At 40.6% G+C, this 16,587-nt stretch overlaps 1 protein-coding gene across 1 annotated transcript in view; it reads right to left on the reverse strand.

Annotated features, from left to right (window-relative positions):
- ankrd13c (ankyrin repeat domain 13C) overlaps positions 1–14,702 on the reverse strand; it is a 37,335-nt gene extending 22,633 nt beyond the window's left edge. The window contains exons 1-3 of the mRNA XM_050055330.1: positions 13,135–14,702; positions 11,180–11,221; positions 2,445–2,549 (exon numbers count right to left, since the gene is read on the reverse strand). Coding sequence (XP_049911287.1) covers positions 2,445–2,549; positions 11,180–11,221; positions 13,135–13,516 — 529 coding nt within the window. The 5' untranslated portion in view covers positions 13,517–14,702. The remainder of the gene's footprint in view (positions 1–2,444; positions 2,550–11,179; positions 11,222–13,134) is intronic.
- Positions 14,703–16,587: the final 1,885 nt, after the last annotated feature.

Genomic DNA, 16,587 nt, shown 5'->3' on the forward strand with positions numbered 1-16,587 from the left:
ATTTGTAACTCCACTTTACACAACACAGAAACACGACAGAAACACTAAGTTAAACAAATAGCATGTCATCCATTTCATCATCTTTAGAGATATCACTCTTCTGATAGATTTGAGCTCGCTCTTTCTGCTGTGTAGAGACATGAGCCTCCTCCACCCAAAATGCTGGCAAAACTTTCATTCATAACTGCCAATGCAACTGACCAGGAAAGAGGCGGGAACACGGCTCAGAGAAAACAAAAACAATCTAAATACAACCTCACATCACAGAGATGTCTATTCACAAGGGACTAACATTTTCACATGACCTCTGTGTTTTGCAAAATATGGCAGGTAATTTGCGGTGGGATTTTCACTTGACAAATTACCGACATGGCGGATTTGCACAGGATTATGATCACAGACGACCTCTGCAATCATTATAAATTACTGGAAATCCCCAGGTAATACTGGTCCCATGCGAATAGGACTTTAGTTGGTCCCCACCACCTGGTGCACATTTGTCTTATGGTGTCCAGAACCAAAGCTGCTATTACAATGAAAACAATCATCTCTGCTTTTTGAAAAGAGAGCGTTTACAAGGCACTAATGCCAAAATCAGCCCTTTGTTAAAAAAATGCAGGGGGCTGCATTTGGGGTGTGTTGCTTCAGGTACCTCTGAGACAATGCAAGTCCAGTTGGAGCTACTACTAAGGTATTACAGACATCACTATAATGGTACAACTGCTTTCCTTACACCAGCCTCATGTCTTTTAACAATATTCAGACACCAGGAGCAAAACAGCAAGTGACACAGAGTATGTCATACAGCTGCATTACACAGTCATCCGTACAAGCTAGACCAGGTGAGGACTTCTGTCAATGGCAACGTAAATTGGTGTTACAGAGTTCATTAGCGGCTTCAGTCAATACAGACACTTGTGAACCCAAGGTAAGGTAAGTGGCATAAGAGAATTAATTAGAGGATGCAGTCAATGGAGACACTTTAAGCTGCTCAATGTTGGTGCCAAGTGGCTGCACTTATAAGAGCTGACACTGACAAAATTCAACATCATCATTCTGCCTTTTAGATTCACTGTAGCCACATAGCAAAGGTCTCAATTTAATATTGTCGCTTCAATGTTTAGCCGGTTATCTGCAGAAGTAAGGAGCCCTACAACTGTTACTGACCCTTACTGATATTCTATGTCTGGGGCTGACATGTTACCAATATTTGGCAGTAAAAATGTCTCATAATGATACATTGCTTTGTTCTAGTGTAAAGATATTTACCTCCATGCTTAACAGCATCAACATCTGACGTGACGTGCCACCCTGCCACCTCGCACGCTGAGGTATTTAAAGACAATGGAGACTTCTAAAAAAACAATATAATGATGGCACTTTTGAAACTACATCAAGGGCTTTTTTATGTTTAGTGAATTGGAGGGATGTCTGGAAGAACCATTGTTCTTTTTCTCTCTTTTTGTCTTTTCACATATCAGCTTAAATACAGTTTCCAAACACCATGTACCTGCCAATATCTCAGTCTGGCTGCAGTTTTGTAGCAGTGCTGCAGTGCTGCAATTTAGTTTGACACGTTGGTACTAGTATCTCACCACTGCTCCCACACACAGAATGAAACCTCAGGCCTTCCTGTTCCTATGACCAACATGTCAAAAGCTTTGAAAACACAAAGGACAAAATGCATCTCCTACGTAAACATGGGGCTTTAAGAAATATGAACACTTAAAGGTCTAGTACAAAAAGGAAAATAACTGTTAGATTGATGAGGTGATAATGGAGGTCTGCTTGAATACACATTTCGGAAATTGCTCATATGCAGAAGTTCAATATTAAATAAGTTAATGAAGCTGCCACTGTACAAAGGTCTTCTCATCCAACACCCAGTGCCTATTAAAACTAGTGTGATTGGTTTCACTTACTGCTCGTATGAATAATGTTTTGTACAAGTTCATGGTTACAAATAGAAGCAGATAAATCCATTTGAAACAAAACACATTCTTGAAAAGATATCAAAAACATATAAAGTTTGAGCCTCTATGAACTGTGGGTAGAAAATGGGCGAGGTAGGGGCTCGAGCATAATCAGCCTATGAGGAGCGAGCGAAACATCTAATGAATTGCCTTTCATCGGAGCACAAAAGCCTGAGGGCCTTGAGGAATGTCCCCTCTCTCTCAGAGGGACAAAGGAGGCAGGCCAGCGTCGTGGCCTCACTTGGAGGCAGCGGCGTGGAAGAATGTGCAGAGGCAACTGTTGATTTGCATCTGTTGATCGGACCTTTTTTTCTCCCCCGTCACTGTTTTCACACGGGAAAACCCAAACTGAAACATACTTGAAGCCACTTTGATGCCAGTAACTATGCCCACTGACCAACATCGTGTCAACTGTTGTGGGGTTTCAGTGTGTTGCCAAGCAGCGCCACTCGGTCAGTCGCAGGTACTTACTCATTTGTCGATCTCCATAGCTGATGGCCTCGGCAAGGGGGCTCCATCCCTGAGCGTTCTTCACCTTCACTGGTGCATTGTGGGCCAGCAGCAGGTGTGCACACTCTGTAAGTAGGAAAGGAAGACAGTCAGATAGGTAGATAATTACTTGAATCATTACCTTGTAGGATTTACTAACAGTGTGCAAACTAAAGACCAGCACCAACAACACAACGGAGGAAACAGAGAGAAATCTCATTAAATGCACAACTCAGTAGGTGCTTCCATTAAAGATCTGTTATTTTTCATCCTAAGGCTAGCTGTTTTTGGAAGATCCCTGAAATATAACTGCAGTCTACTTATGTACGCTTTAAAAAGTTCCCCAATATGTGAAAGGTGGTTCTGCATCAAACAGGTACCCCGTAAAGAAAGTGGCTTTTCTCTCTGACCACCAATTAAAATCTTGGCTGCTGCTTTCTGCTTGAACAGGAGGCACTAGAGACACATTTAATTCAGGCAATAAAAGAGAGGTGATAAAAGCATAAACGAATTCCTCCTAAGTGATAAACGCAGCCCCATTAAAAGATTAACAGTTGTTTTTTTTTTTGACCAGAGCAAAACAAGATTCTGCACCTAAGCATCAAAGGTGCCTCAGAGATGAATCACGGGTACCATGAAATTGGTTTTCTTTTAACTAGAGAAACACAAATATAAACAGAAAAACAGATGGGACAGGAGTGATGTGGCATTTAGCAAAAATGACCTTTATTAAAGGCCAAACGCCAATGGCTGAACAAGCTCTAATGACTCTCCTCATTTGTCTTTCCAGTGTCCTGACGCTACACATGCACTACCAAGCGGCAAACTGAAAAATGAAGCCAACACGAAACTGCAGTTCCTTGAATGGCCACTTGAGGCTGGCTCCAAAAGGAAGTCAATCTCCATAGACCCCCATGTCAAAAAACCCAACTTTACAGCAGAAATAAACATGTATACAGCCTGGTACAACAAATTGGTCTATCTAGCCAATTTCAACATTCAACTGCGAAAACTGCGCAGGTGTGAATTTTTTTTACATAAATCCCCTGTTTACATTTCTATTAAGGCTAAATGTTACACAGGGCGTGACAGGCTGTCTGCAAGCCAGGCTTCACTAAATTCTAAGGTAGTTTCTCAAAGTCAAGGAAAGTTCTTTAAATGGCTGAATTTCAAGGAGGCTACATCATCAAATCCCACCTAAGGACTGTTCCAATGTCAAGGATCCTTCAAATTCTACCAAGGACAGAGTCCTTTATTCAGAGAGATTTCAAGGATGCATGTGTTTACCCTCAGCGGGTATGAAGTACCCACAATTCTTTGCACATGATTTCTTCAATGAAACCTGCGCCAGTGCAGCTCGGCAGGATTTAGATTCCAGGATTAATATCTCCAGGAGTTTTTAATCAAACAAGCATGAAAGTAACTGACATAAACCTTATAATTAACACTTTCCAATGTGTGCACTGCCAAATTATGAGCTTTTTAAAAAACTGAGATTTAGATAAAACATAAAAGTGTTTAAATTAATCATTTACAGCAGTGACAGAGTGCTAAGTGGCACAAAAGTTTCATTTAGCTACCTGTTTGTTTTTTCAAGTATAATCCAGAAATCTATTCTCGTGTGACTCTGAAAATACTGCCTACATTTGTTCAAATTGTACAGCAACATTAGAGAATGCCAAAATTATCACAGTATCCTGAAACCCCCTCAGTTCGCTGAGGGTTATTGACCCACACTAGGGGACACTCTTTAGCCTGTTCCAATGTGTGTTCACCGAATGCTAGGAAGGACTCTTGCCATGCTCATAAAGGACTCGTCCTTCCAAGGAAAGATCCTTGACTTTGAGAAACACCCTGTGAGTCAGATCCAGGTCTTACTTATTGACAGCTCCACCCTCCTGTCCAAGTATGGTCCCTTCTAGGTCCAAAAACCAAAATGGCCATGGCCTAAATGCCAAACTCAAGGCGTCCATTATTCTATACAGTCCATGGTTTGGCTTCAAACGTGCACAGAACGTGTGTTTGAAAACAATATACATACAGTATACTGACAGGACTTCAATAAATTGAGACTGACCTAACATCCAGCATTTCCCATGAGCTGCTTTTTGTCATCACTTTTGATGTTTATATGGGGACATACAAATTTATACTCAGAGCCCAGGAAAAGGCAAAGAAACTTATCTTAACTCCACGCCAACACTGTACCCAGCTCTAAAAAACTTCAAGAGAGGAACCACCCAAAAATGAAGTCCAAGACAGTTTTACTGGCTTTACTTTTGTCTTGCTGCTGCATACTTCTGTTTAATCTGATGCCACTTTTATCACTAATCACTTTGCAGTATATTTAAGATACAAATGTTTGCTGACTTCTCATACAAGATAAGGCTGTTTCCTGTCGCATCAAATCAATGATAAAAAATTAATCCTGGTTTTATAGAGGGGCAGATTGTGTGTAGGATTGAGATGTCAGCTGACCCATTAACTAAAGAGCCATATGGGACCGACAGTTACACAAGACTCAGCATCCTACTTTAGAGTCCATGCAGCTATAAAATGAGGGAAGATTCTCGGGAATAAAATGTCAAAACATCCCCTGCGGAGCATCCCTCAGAGCCTGTGCTTGTATTCCAACAATGGGAAAACAGCCAAAGAGCCTCATCCCTCTTTCAATGGCAAGATCAGCAGTAAGTGCAGCGCAAAATCCCTCCACTCGCTGGGCAGCCTGTCAACAAACTACAGCAAGCCAAAAACTGAAGCCTGTTGTTCCGGCTCAGCTGTCAGTTTTGTCGTGACATCATTCATTATAGTGTTGGCGTCTGTGCGGCTCTGTCTCAGCGCTGGGCAGGAGCTGTCACAGTCACAGGCCTGTGAGCAACAAACCACTCCAATGCAAAGCAGAGGCTAACTGCTAACAGTCTGCTGCTGAGAGGATATGTAGGGCTCTCACTTGATAGGGCAGGAACCTGGGCTTTATCAGAGCTGTTTGACCGGCCTTTTCAACAATCGTTTATGTGGACAAAAGCCACACAGAAGCTCTCAGTACAGCCTGTCTTTCATTGCAAACATTCTAGTCAACCCTATTAGTCACGTAAACAAATTCAAACTGGTTACTGCCCTCATGTTCAGACTTGTTTCTCTGTCAAACATCAGTATGAAAGGTATTAAAAAACATGCCTCAAGTGGTGTACTCGCAGAGCGAACCTGGTGCCTACAACCAGAAATAATAACGTCTGCCTTCTGAAAAGAGAATGTAACACACAGCAACATTGTCACATAGTCTAAAATACCACATCACCCCTCTGATCTACATACTCAAAATGTTTTATTGATGAGAAAGAGGCCAGGGTCTCATGCATTCTTTATGACAGAAAGGAATACATTTTGAAACTCTTCCTAATTAAACTTATTATCCACACAACAAAGGGGAACAGGGCTTTCCCAGGAGAGTGGTTACTGCAAAATAAAAAGGTGTGTTGTGACAGGACCCAAGGCACTCAGGCTATATTCTTTAAAGAAACAATTATCAGCAACACCACTGCTCTAATGTTGCTTCCATGTGGAAGCATGGCAAAGTGAAACTGAACAAAGACAGGCCAATGGGAAGTCATTGTGTTCACACCAGGGGAGCAGCTGAGGTTCAAAGACTTGGCTTGTGACTAGTCTGAATTCGTTTCCTATTAAAATTTCTGCCCATTTCTGCCTGATGCGATCTCCATGTTCAGCCCTGAATATTGTCCAAGGCTCAGCACTTCAGAAAGACTGACTAATATCAGCCATACTGCGTGCATTAATTTAATAAAGAAGCTGCGTTGGCACCGGAAAAGGTGGATGTTACTACAGAGTGCCCCACGAAGAGTCCTACATCAGCAAACAAAAAAAGCAAACGTCTGTGTTTATGCATTAGTCCGATCTGTGCCCGGGCTCAGGGATGGAGCAGCTGATAACAGGGGTTGATGTCGAGAAAGGCAGCCATGTGCACGAGTGTTTGCTTCGTGACATAAATCCTGCATTCCCTCTGGCCTTTGACCCATATATCACCCTGCTAAACCTATGATTGTGTAATAATAATGACTGCATTTAGAGGATACTAGACATTATATAACCATGAAGAGAAAACCCAGGGCATGTGTCCTGAGCTTCCAACCTGCTAGCTCCTGGTCTGACTTAAGACTTTCAGGTACATGAAGTGGACATTCAGTGCACAATCCTAGAAGTTATAGATAAGTTATGACTAGGTAAACACTTCAGTTTTGAGAGCTGTACTAAAAGGGCTGCAGAATCTTTCTATATCAATCATGTTCTCTATAAAATGTCAAAAAATGGTGAAAAATCCTCATGACTTTGTTTAGACAGCTGTCGCTCAGGAGGTAGAGCTTAGAGAGAGTCCACTGATCAAAAGAGGGGCGGTTCGATCACCAGCTCTTCCAGTCTGCATGTCAAAAGCACCGTTTCCACCAAACACTTTAGGTATGGTACCTTTGGAACCAAAAGTAACCCTTCAGACATGGTACCTAGACCCTAGCGTTTCCACTGCAAACAGTACCCTTAAATGTGGGCAGGGTTCTTGTCACTCACTGCTCCGTCCACCACTCGCTGCATTTCCTTTCCACCTTTTAGTACCAGATCTGTGTGCTAGGTACCCCAACAAGAGAGGGACCAAATATGGGGACGGTACAGAAACGGGTGCAATGGTACCATCCACAACTTTTCACAGTGGAGACGGGATAAAGCGTACTGAACTGAACTGTACCATACCATACTGGTCAGTGGAAACAGGGCTAAAGTGACCTGGAATGCATGTGAATGTTTTAACTGAGTAGCTGGTGGCACTTTATACATTAGCGTCAACCACCAGTGTATGAATGGGTAGGGTAATGTAAAAGCCCTTAGAGTGGATGGAAGATTAAAAAGGCACGATATATTCATTATGTTTTTTCGTCTGATCAACAAAGATATGATTTATTAACATACATGGTGAAGAAGAGCAGTGATTCTGACAGCTGAACAATAACTGAGACGGTTCAATTGCTTCATAGCAGTTCAAACAACTTATTCCAATTATTTGGCTGTTAGCGTAGTTGCTGATTGGGGTGCCCTGGTAACCTAGGAGTTGGAGCACCAGCCTGCACTGCAATGTCCCTAGTTCAGTTCATGTGTTTCATGTAATCCCCTATCTCTCTATCTCTTTATTTCCTGTCATCTCTCTACCACCAGATAACCCAAAATAAAGTTAGAAAATGCCTAACCAAAAATAATTTTATCTGTCTATGCACTAATTAATTAACTGACTAGCTGTCAGCTCCCTATCACTATACTGTAGTATTTATATGTTTTTGAGTTGGTGTTTTCTTTGTAGTTTCCTTCTAGTAGGAAGCAGGGGAAGAGTAATCAACAACTGCAGGTGATTACTTTGATCAAATCGAAAAAGCTGACTGGATGCATTAACATTTAACCTATAACTCATTAGCAATGCTTTGCAGTCCGATTCCATCCAATATGCAGTCGTGAGAGTATTGATAAAAGCAACTCTCCCTGCGGGTTTCCAGGTTGATCGCATGTGCAGCAGCTGTGCGGAGGTCCTGCTCGAGTCACACACAGCTCTGACAGAGGAATGAGGGAGGCAGAGCAGGATGGAGAAATAAAGTGCTAATCTAATGCTTTACTACGTGCAGTGGCTACAGATGGGGCACTTGTCAAGAGGCTCTGTGGGCTGTTAAAACCCCCACCTTCACCACCCATTCTGATCCACGCTGAGTACATCTATAAAATAGCTTTTTCGCTCACTTCCTCAGCATCGATCACACACTCAGTGACCAAATAAAACAGCAGTTGAAGAATCTCATTGTTGCACCCTGAGGCAAAAACTAATGCTCTTGAACATCACCTGGCTTGCTTTGCAGATTGACCCAAACCAACGCTATTTTTTTCTTCAAACAACATAAATGTTAATAATGACATGCTAACATCAACCCGATTTCACAGGGTGCTCTATTTTTTAGGAATGACCTGATAAAATGTGCCTATGTGCCGTGTCCAAATGAGACTAACCCTGCCACACAGGCACTTTGGCTCCAAACACTCAAGTTGTTATCTTCAATCTCTGAAACCAATTTCAAATATCTACTGATTTTATCGCTTTGGCCTCGAGAACAGATAGCACAACCCCTGGACAAAAAAGGAAGACATTTTCTCTCTTTCAAGGACAGCAAACAGGCTTCAATAGAGACCTGTGTTAACCTTTCCCTTTAACTGGGACCTCATCTTGAAACTAGGTGTGAAATACAGTATTTACTGTGCTTCAACTTTCAGTTTCCAGAAAGTTTCACTTCCAGAGAATGCACTGTAAATAATGAGTCAGGCAGTGACTTGACAGGAGTCTCAATCCATTGTTGTTCGTTCACATTATTGATTTAGGAGTTGTTTAAATATTTACTTATTTTCTCAGCTTCACGTCGTTCACTTTAGGCACTGTTTTCCTACTTCTCAAGAACTTCAATGATTTGTCGATTCATTTATTAAAGGATAGAAAATCACAAAGAAACTATTCAGATAATCGATTTACTGTTTATGCCATTTTTTTATTTTTAAAGATTGCTTTTTGGCCTTTTGCCTTTATTTGATTGAAAAAGTAAAGAGTGACAGGAAAATGTGGTATGGAAAAAGCCTTAGTACATGGGGTGCACCTGGGGTGAGCTACTGGGTCATTTTTAAAACAAAAATGCCAAAGATTCTATGGTTACGGCTTCTCTAATAAGTACTGCTTTCCCTTGTTTCATATCATTTTAAGCTATACGTATTTTGGGAATACAAAACAAAGGTTTTGTAGACGTCAAATGTAGCTGGTATTTTTAAGTATTTTCCAACATTTTTTAGAGAAATAACTGGCAGACTAATTGATGATGAAATAATTGTAAGCTGCGGAAGCTGTATACGTTTCCCCTGAAGACTTCTAGCAGCTCCCAGAGAATAAGAGCTCCCTGAAATAGCAACAGAGACAGCATAATCCATTTTTCCATAAAGGGCAAAATAAGTGTGAATAAGGAATTAGGCCTGTATGGGCTGTAACCATTTGTGATAATTAAGGGAAGAATAATAATAAAATGAGATAACAAATCAAGAGAGACCTGGATGAGATGTTGTAGTATCTCACAAGCAAAAAGTACATGTGTGCACTGCTGTTTCTTCTGGGAGCAATTTTAACTTAGCCTTGCACCTATAGATATTAACATATAACATTTATCCTTTCTCAGTATTTTATTTGTTACCAATTGCAGAATCAAAAACACAAACTGCATTATTTATCTGCTCGTATCACTCTTCTTCTTCTACAAGGTTTTTTTCACCTGTACAGTAAAACCTCAATTTTAAGGGACTATGGACATAAACCACTCTGCCATTGCCAATCTGCTGCATAATAACCACACAAATGCCACGCCATACACAAAGAAAGCCCTGTCCTCTCCATCCCAACAGACCAGCCACACCCAGACTATGATCTCATGCTGTAGCCTTCAGCCTGTCTGGCCTGAGCATCCCTGGAGGACAGGCTCGCGGCTCAGGCAAGAGATAGGCAACCTCATTAGCACAATCAATTCCATAGCGACCCATCCACCACTACGCTTCGGCACTCCACTGTCTGGATTACCGATAGGCAGTGGCAGGGCCCTCACTCCATCGACAGGAATTGAACTTTCGAATGTGAAATCAATTGAAACCCACGCTCCAATAACAGACACCAAACAAATGGGAATGTGCAGTCCGAGTAACCCTATGCTTGAATTGTTCCCAGAGAACCTGCAGCAGAAAAAGGGGAGGATTAATTTTTCAATAGCATGTTCCAAAGTCTCCTTGCATTGTATTAATATTTTATGCACATGCTTTCAGTCCAGCCAAAGCAATTCAGCTAAGAACAAAATCATGTAAAGACCTCCACAAAGCCTTGATACATCATGACATATTCATCGTATACTGCAAACTGATTGTTATTCTAGGGCGTGTTACATAAACACACAACTTGTAACACTTTGATTTCCTTTTGGGACAACACACAGAACTGTACCATCTGACTGTACCATCATTTGTTCCATCTTTTCACAGCTGAGTCAAACTAACAACTATGATAATAACCAAGTGAACTCCTCAGCGCAAAAGACACCAGCGGAAAACTAATAATAGCATACTAAGCAGATATTATGGGAGAAAATGACATCTCTTATCTAAACTAATTACCTCCTTCGCCAGCCTCAAACTATTAGTCTTTGAGCCAGCGGTGGAACATCAATCAGAACAAGAGACTTCAGCCACCAAGAGGATCCTCTTTCTTGCAGTGTCATCATTATCTAATCCCCACTGATTAAATATGTCCTCTTTCTATAAATGTATTTAATAGAATACAAGGCCATAACAGAAAGGCAGAAAATTGTTTTCTTGCTCAGTTCTTTCTTTTGACTCGGCAAAAATCCATAAACACAACCTTTTTATTCATGCATGAGCATCTTGCCATCTGGGATTTGTGTGGTGATCTGTGACAAATGTCTGGTGCTGCTTAGCCAGACAAATGCACACGCAAAGACGTGAAAACAAACTCACACAAACACACAAATAAACGGAAACACAAACAAAAGGCATACAGACCCGCAGGGAGATTAAATTAGAGTGCCACAGAGAGAGACAAATATAACCCAAGTGGAGGAGCGTGTTTAAGCATTACTCACCTTTGTGCCCCATCATGACGGCGAGATGCAGCGGTGTGTTTCCTAAAGAAGAGAGGAAAAAAAGAACAGTTTGTTGGCCGCTTTTGATAACCACAATAAGCGACGAGCATCTGTGATAAGCACTGTGCCTCTAGGACTGTCACACTCGGGGTGAATTAGATGTTTAAATTAGGAAGCAGGAGCCACTAAATTCAAAATTACATGGTAAGTATATGCCTATTGTGTGTTCTCCTACCATGACAGGCAATATTATACTCTATTAACCTACTGCACCCCAGATATCAGCTGCATTAGACTGGCAGGGACATGGCTTATTAACAGACATAAAGTAAACACTGAATACTGGCTTCATTCTAGAAATGCATTCATGGAAAATAACATTTGAGTCAGGTGTGGAGATTGCACAGGTTTTTTCTTTCCCAGGATGCGAAATGTGCCTCATAAGCACAGGAGAATCCCTTAATAGGAAGCAAAACTGCCCAGTCAGCTCCTTCAGGCTTCTTTTCCAGGGAGAGAGCAACGGGCAAGCATCCAGAATAAAGAGGGCCTGCCTTGTAGAAGCCCTCATACGAACCATGATGTCAGTGAATATACAAGCTGGGGATCAGCTAGCAGTCTAAGTAGATGTTGTGATAAACAGAGACGCCAATTAAATGGAGGTGAATTAAATTTCATTTGTATCAGCAAAGTGTCTGTAAATCAGCATTCATGTTACGCTAGATAATCCCAGCCTTGCTGTCAATAGTTTCCATTGGCGCCATTTCTTCTGCAAAAAGTAGTGCTGAAATGTTAAGTCAATGAGTCATTAATTCTGATAATAAATTCATTGTTTTAAGTCATTCATTGAGCAAAAACTGCCTAAAATGAATGGTTCCAGGTTGTAAAATGAGGCTTTCATGTCTCTCTGACACTTTGAAGTCATCAAATGATCAACAAAAGTCTAAAAATAATTATTAGTTGCAGCAGTATTACAGTGGAGAACTTAAAATAAAGATATTATCTGAAAGGGTTGATACAACTACTGGTGCAGTAAATGAGAAAGAATGATTTTCTACGTGGATGAATTCACCAATCGGTAACTACATCATGTAACATCATCACAACCATTAACCGTACTGAGTACTTGCTGTACGTGTGGCTAATGTTGGGCTAATGGAAAGAACAGAATGCATAATAAAGCTTTACTTCTGTCTTCATGTGCTACTGACTGCTGATGGAAACGTAAACACGCTAACAGCCACTCAGTGGAAGCTAAACTAAGTAAGTAAAAACACCAAACTGCAGCCACTGAACCAGGACAGGCCAAACCTTTGAAAAATACAGGCTCATGTTCCAAAACACCAGAGGCCAATACCCTGTGTGACACCTTGTTGCGTTACACCACATCAGAGCTCTGGTTTGAAGACAGTCCACATTCCAGTGCTGACACTGAACTCTAGTACAGGCCATCTTTTGTCTCGGCACGTGAACCGGAACGAAACAATCTCGTCCTTTTGTTAGTTCAGGGAGGGTTCCTGTGGAGAAATAGTGGTGTTATCTGGGCAGACTTTGCCCTTCAGAGGAGGTGTTGTGAGTCTGGGGAAAGTCTTGCAAATAACCCCTGTGACTGTGGACCAACTTCTAATAAGCATTTAACCCAAGGTGGCTTATCTGAGAGGGGTTTGTGACTGGGTCTGATTAATTAGGAATGTCTGTGTTGTAGGTGGGAGGGGCCACTGAAGCAAAACAATCATTCCTGCACAGTTTTGTTGGCTTGCAGTGGATTTGGAGAAACTGTAGTGAGGTGGAATCACAATACTCATCAGTTTGGCCTTGGCAGGGAGAAGCCTCGCCTACTCCCAGTGCTGCTGAGGACTGATGGCCTATTAGCTAACTAAAACTAAGCTTCACTGGACCTTATAGTAGGTGGATCGTGATTTGTTTTGGGCTATGAGACAAGCAGCTGGTAGACTCACCATGGACGTCTTTCTGGGCGATATTCTGCGTCCGTATGAGTGAAGACAGGCGTCGGACATCTCCTTTAAACACACATTCGTGCACCGGAAAGTCCTGCCCGGTTCGGATGATGGGGTTTTTGTTGTTGTCATCGATGACATCCGATGTTGACAGTGTGGTGGTGTTGGCATTAATCTGCGACTGTTGGTTCTGCTGCTGCTGCTGTGTGGATGAAGACTTGATTAACTTGTGGTTGCTGAAGATTTTACTCGCTCTGCTCTTGTTGTTCGCCTTGGAGGCGGTGAACGTCCCGGTTGCAGCCTCCTCGTCCGGCTCCAGTAAATCCTCGTCCTTGCTCGGCCTGTGATCCTTGCGCAGGGAGCGGATCTTCTCTCCGGTCATTTTCTAAACAGTTGACGCTAGCGGAGCAGAGGGTGTCGTCGCTGACGATGACCCTCCGGGCGAACTGATGCGATTCGCCAGTTGGAAGTCTTCACGCAAACACTGTAAACTGCACAACATGAAAACACACTTAATCCTCCACCGAGCAGGCAAAAACGACCGTGTGTCCGAAGACGAACGAGCAGCGGCTTTCCTTCACCGGTTTACTATGAAAACAAACACTTCACTCCCCTCCTGTCGCCAATAACGGTCGCTGGTTGCTGCACAACATAAGCGGCTCCAGTTGACTAGTACTCTGATACGGAAGATTCGGCTGATGTCTTCCGCCTCGTAGTATCGCGAGAGTTCAGGGCGGGTTACTAACGGTCACTCACTAATGCACTCTCCTTCAATAGAGTAGTTTCTGCAAAGCAAGGCTAATTTATACAATGTAAAATGCCATAGGCTTGTGCTAATAACGTTAGCATGTTAAATTTGTTTGGAAAACGTGTTTAGTATAAGACAGTTGCTTTGTCAGTGAACCTTGTGAGTTGTAATAGAGCAAAATCATGTACCGATACCTTTGTTAAATGTAACTGTTGTCCCTGGTTTTATAATAGAAGAGGAAAAAATGACTAGTTGCTAGGCTAATTTATACAATGTAAAATGTCATAGGCTTGTGCTTATAACATTAGCATGTTGTATCTGTGGGGAAAATGTGTCCAGATAAAGACATTGTTTGCCTGTGAATGCTGCAAGTTATCGTGAAGCCAATTTGTGTACTTGTGTTTGAAATTGACTCTATTAAGCTGTGTTTAATGTGTGTTTTGGGTGTGTTTTCAATTAACTAAACTTTACAGCACTTCACAGAAACCTCCTCCACAAGTATAAATGCTCACAATGGCGTAGGGTCTGCCGCACAAGTATAAATCCCTCTTAACAAATGATATTTACTTAACTATGCATTTGGGATACTTCTGTATTTCTACAGTTACTTTTCTGGTGATGAATTTACATATTAGTTTGATTAATAAGGTTTTTTTTATACATACATTTTAATATCTTAAGTACTAGTGTTTAACACTGTAGCAAAATGCACATTTAAATTTTTTTATGCAAACTTCATTTCTATTCCACTTTATATTATTGCTTTATATTGACATACTTTTATTTCATACTCTTATTCTTACATCTTAAAATTCTCTATTCTTTTTTTTTTTTTTTTCAATTATAATTTTTATCATTTCCTTCAGACAAACATGAGCACAGTCCAATATGTCCACAGGTGGCATATCACAGAAATTAAAAGAAAAATCTGATGGACAAAAGTCAGAAACTAAAAATGACTGCAGATAGCAGATACAGATGAGCAGCTAGTGTAGCAGAAGTCATAGGGGCTACCTTGATGTTAAAAATACAGGTTGCTGCACAAACAGAAACAAAAAAACAACGTAAATAAAAATACAGTGATATACTTAAATATCCACCTATCCAGTATATGCATACTGTACACCCATGCGTAAATTGCACATATTACTTAAACATACCTAAACAGTACATATGCATATAAACAAAAATAATTATAATTCTCTATTCTTTACGTCGGAGCAACTGTAACGAATCATAATTTCCCCTCGGTGATCAATTAAGTATTTCTGATTCTGATTGAAGTGTTGTAATTAGTTGGAGTGCAGCTTATTTTAAGTACTGTATATACTGGAAATAGGTTTGTATTCTATTTATTTACTGAAATCAAAGTTCCAATATCAGGCTATATACAAAATTTACACAAGTTATCCCCCAAAAGTACTTGAAGCATTAAAATGTGACTTCCTGATAAATGTTAAGTAAAAAGTTGAAAATTTTCCACTGTCATGTAGAACAGTGGATATGTGAAGTAGCATTAATTGAAAAGTAAAGTCTCGTGTACTTTAACTCTATTAGCAGAAGCCCACTGATGTGAGTGTTGATTCACGTAGGCATTTATCTTTAAGAGCAGGACATACAATTCATCTCACCACTGCCTGAGGAACAGACGGATAAAAGTTCAATTTACATTTTGATTATAAAATCTATCAAAGGTGACACCAGCAGCAGCCCCAGGCACACAGATGGATAATTATTTACTTCCCTGTAGTTGACTTTAGGGTATTGTCAGACAAGATAAATAAACAATATTTCATCATTAAACTTGTACAGTTTATCATTTTGTTCTCCCTTAAAACTTACATGTAATAAAACATCTCCATGCACATCCACAGCAACGGACATTACCACAACTAGAAGAGAACACACTTGATTAGATATTTATTTACATTTATCACATTAATATTACTGAGTCATCTGTTAATTGTTCATGTGTCCAGCATAGGCAAACATTCTTTGCATGGCTTTATGTAACTACAACGACTATTATTAATTGTTTTTCTTCTGTTTATTATTATTATATTTTGATCTATGCATGCTCAACCCAGCACATTTGTACAGCACACAGTATTATGTACGTGCACAAGAAATGCAGTGTATTATTGTGACACTGTCATTGTGGAGTGTATATTCAGCATATATTAGAATAGTTAGAATAGTAATTTCAGTCTCTGTCATAGACTGTATACTAACTTTTTGGTTGGCTGTTTATGATTTATGTTTTGAATTCAGTTCAATTGAATACACAGGAAGGCAATCCAGGCAATCCAAAAATAAAGAAAAACAAGGAAGGAAATATTAAAAAGTCTTTATTGTAGTGGCTAAATCATTTATGTTATATTTTTGTGATAACCACACTGGGCCTACACATACACAATTTGTAATTGACTGTATCAGTGTGTTGTGCGCACCCATTTTCTAATAAAGAGGTAAACTGTAGCCAAAAAATGTAATTCAATTGAATTTAAATAAAAAAAAAACCTTCACAGGGAATCTTCTTGTCACTGTTCACACATGGCAATTACAAGTGTGTGACACATCAAAAGCCCCGATTGGCAGCCAGTGTGAGGGATGATAACATTTAAAAGGAGAAAGCTGTGAGTGGGACAATGGATCACTTTTTTGTATGGAGCAAATTTTGACAAAGCACCAACAATGATGACAGT

This window comes from Epinephelus moara, chromosome 10 (assembly GCF_006386435.1).
Source record: "Epinephelus moara isolate mb chromosome 10, YSFRI_EMoa_1.0, whole genome shotgun sequence".
Lineage (NCBI taxonomy): Eukaryota > Metazoa > Chordata > Actinopteri > Perciformes > Serranidae > Epinephelus > Epinephelus moara.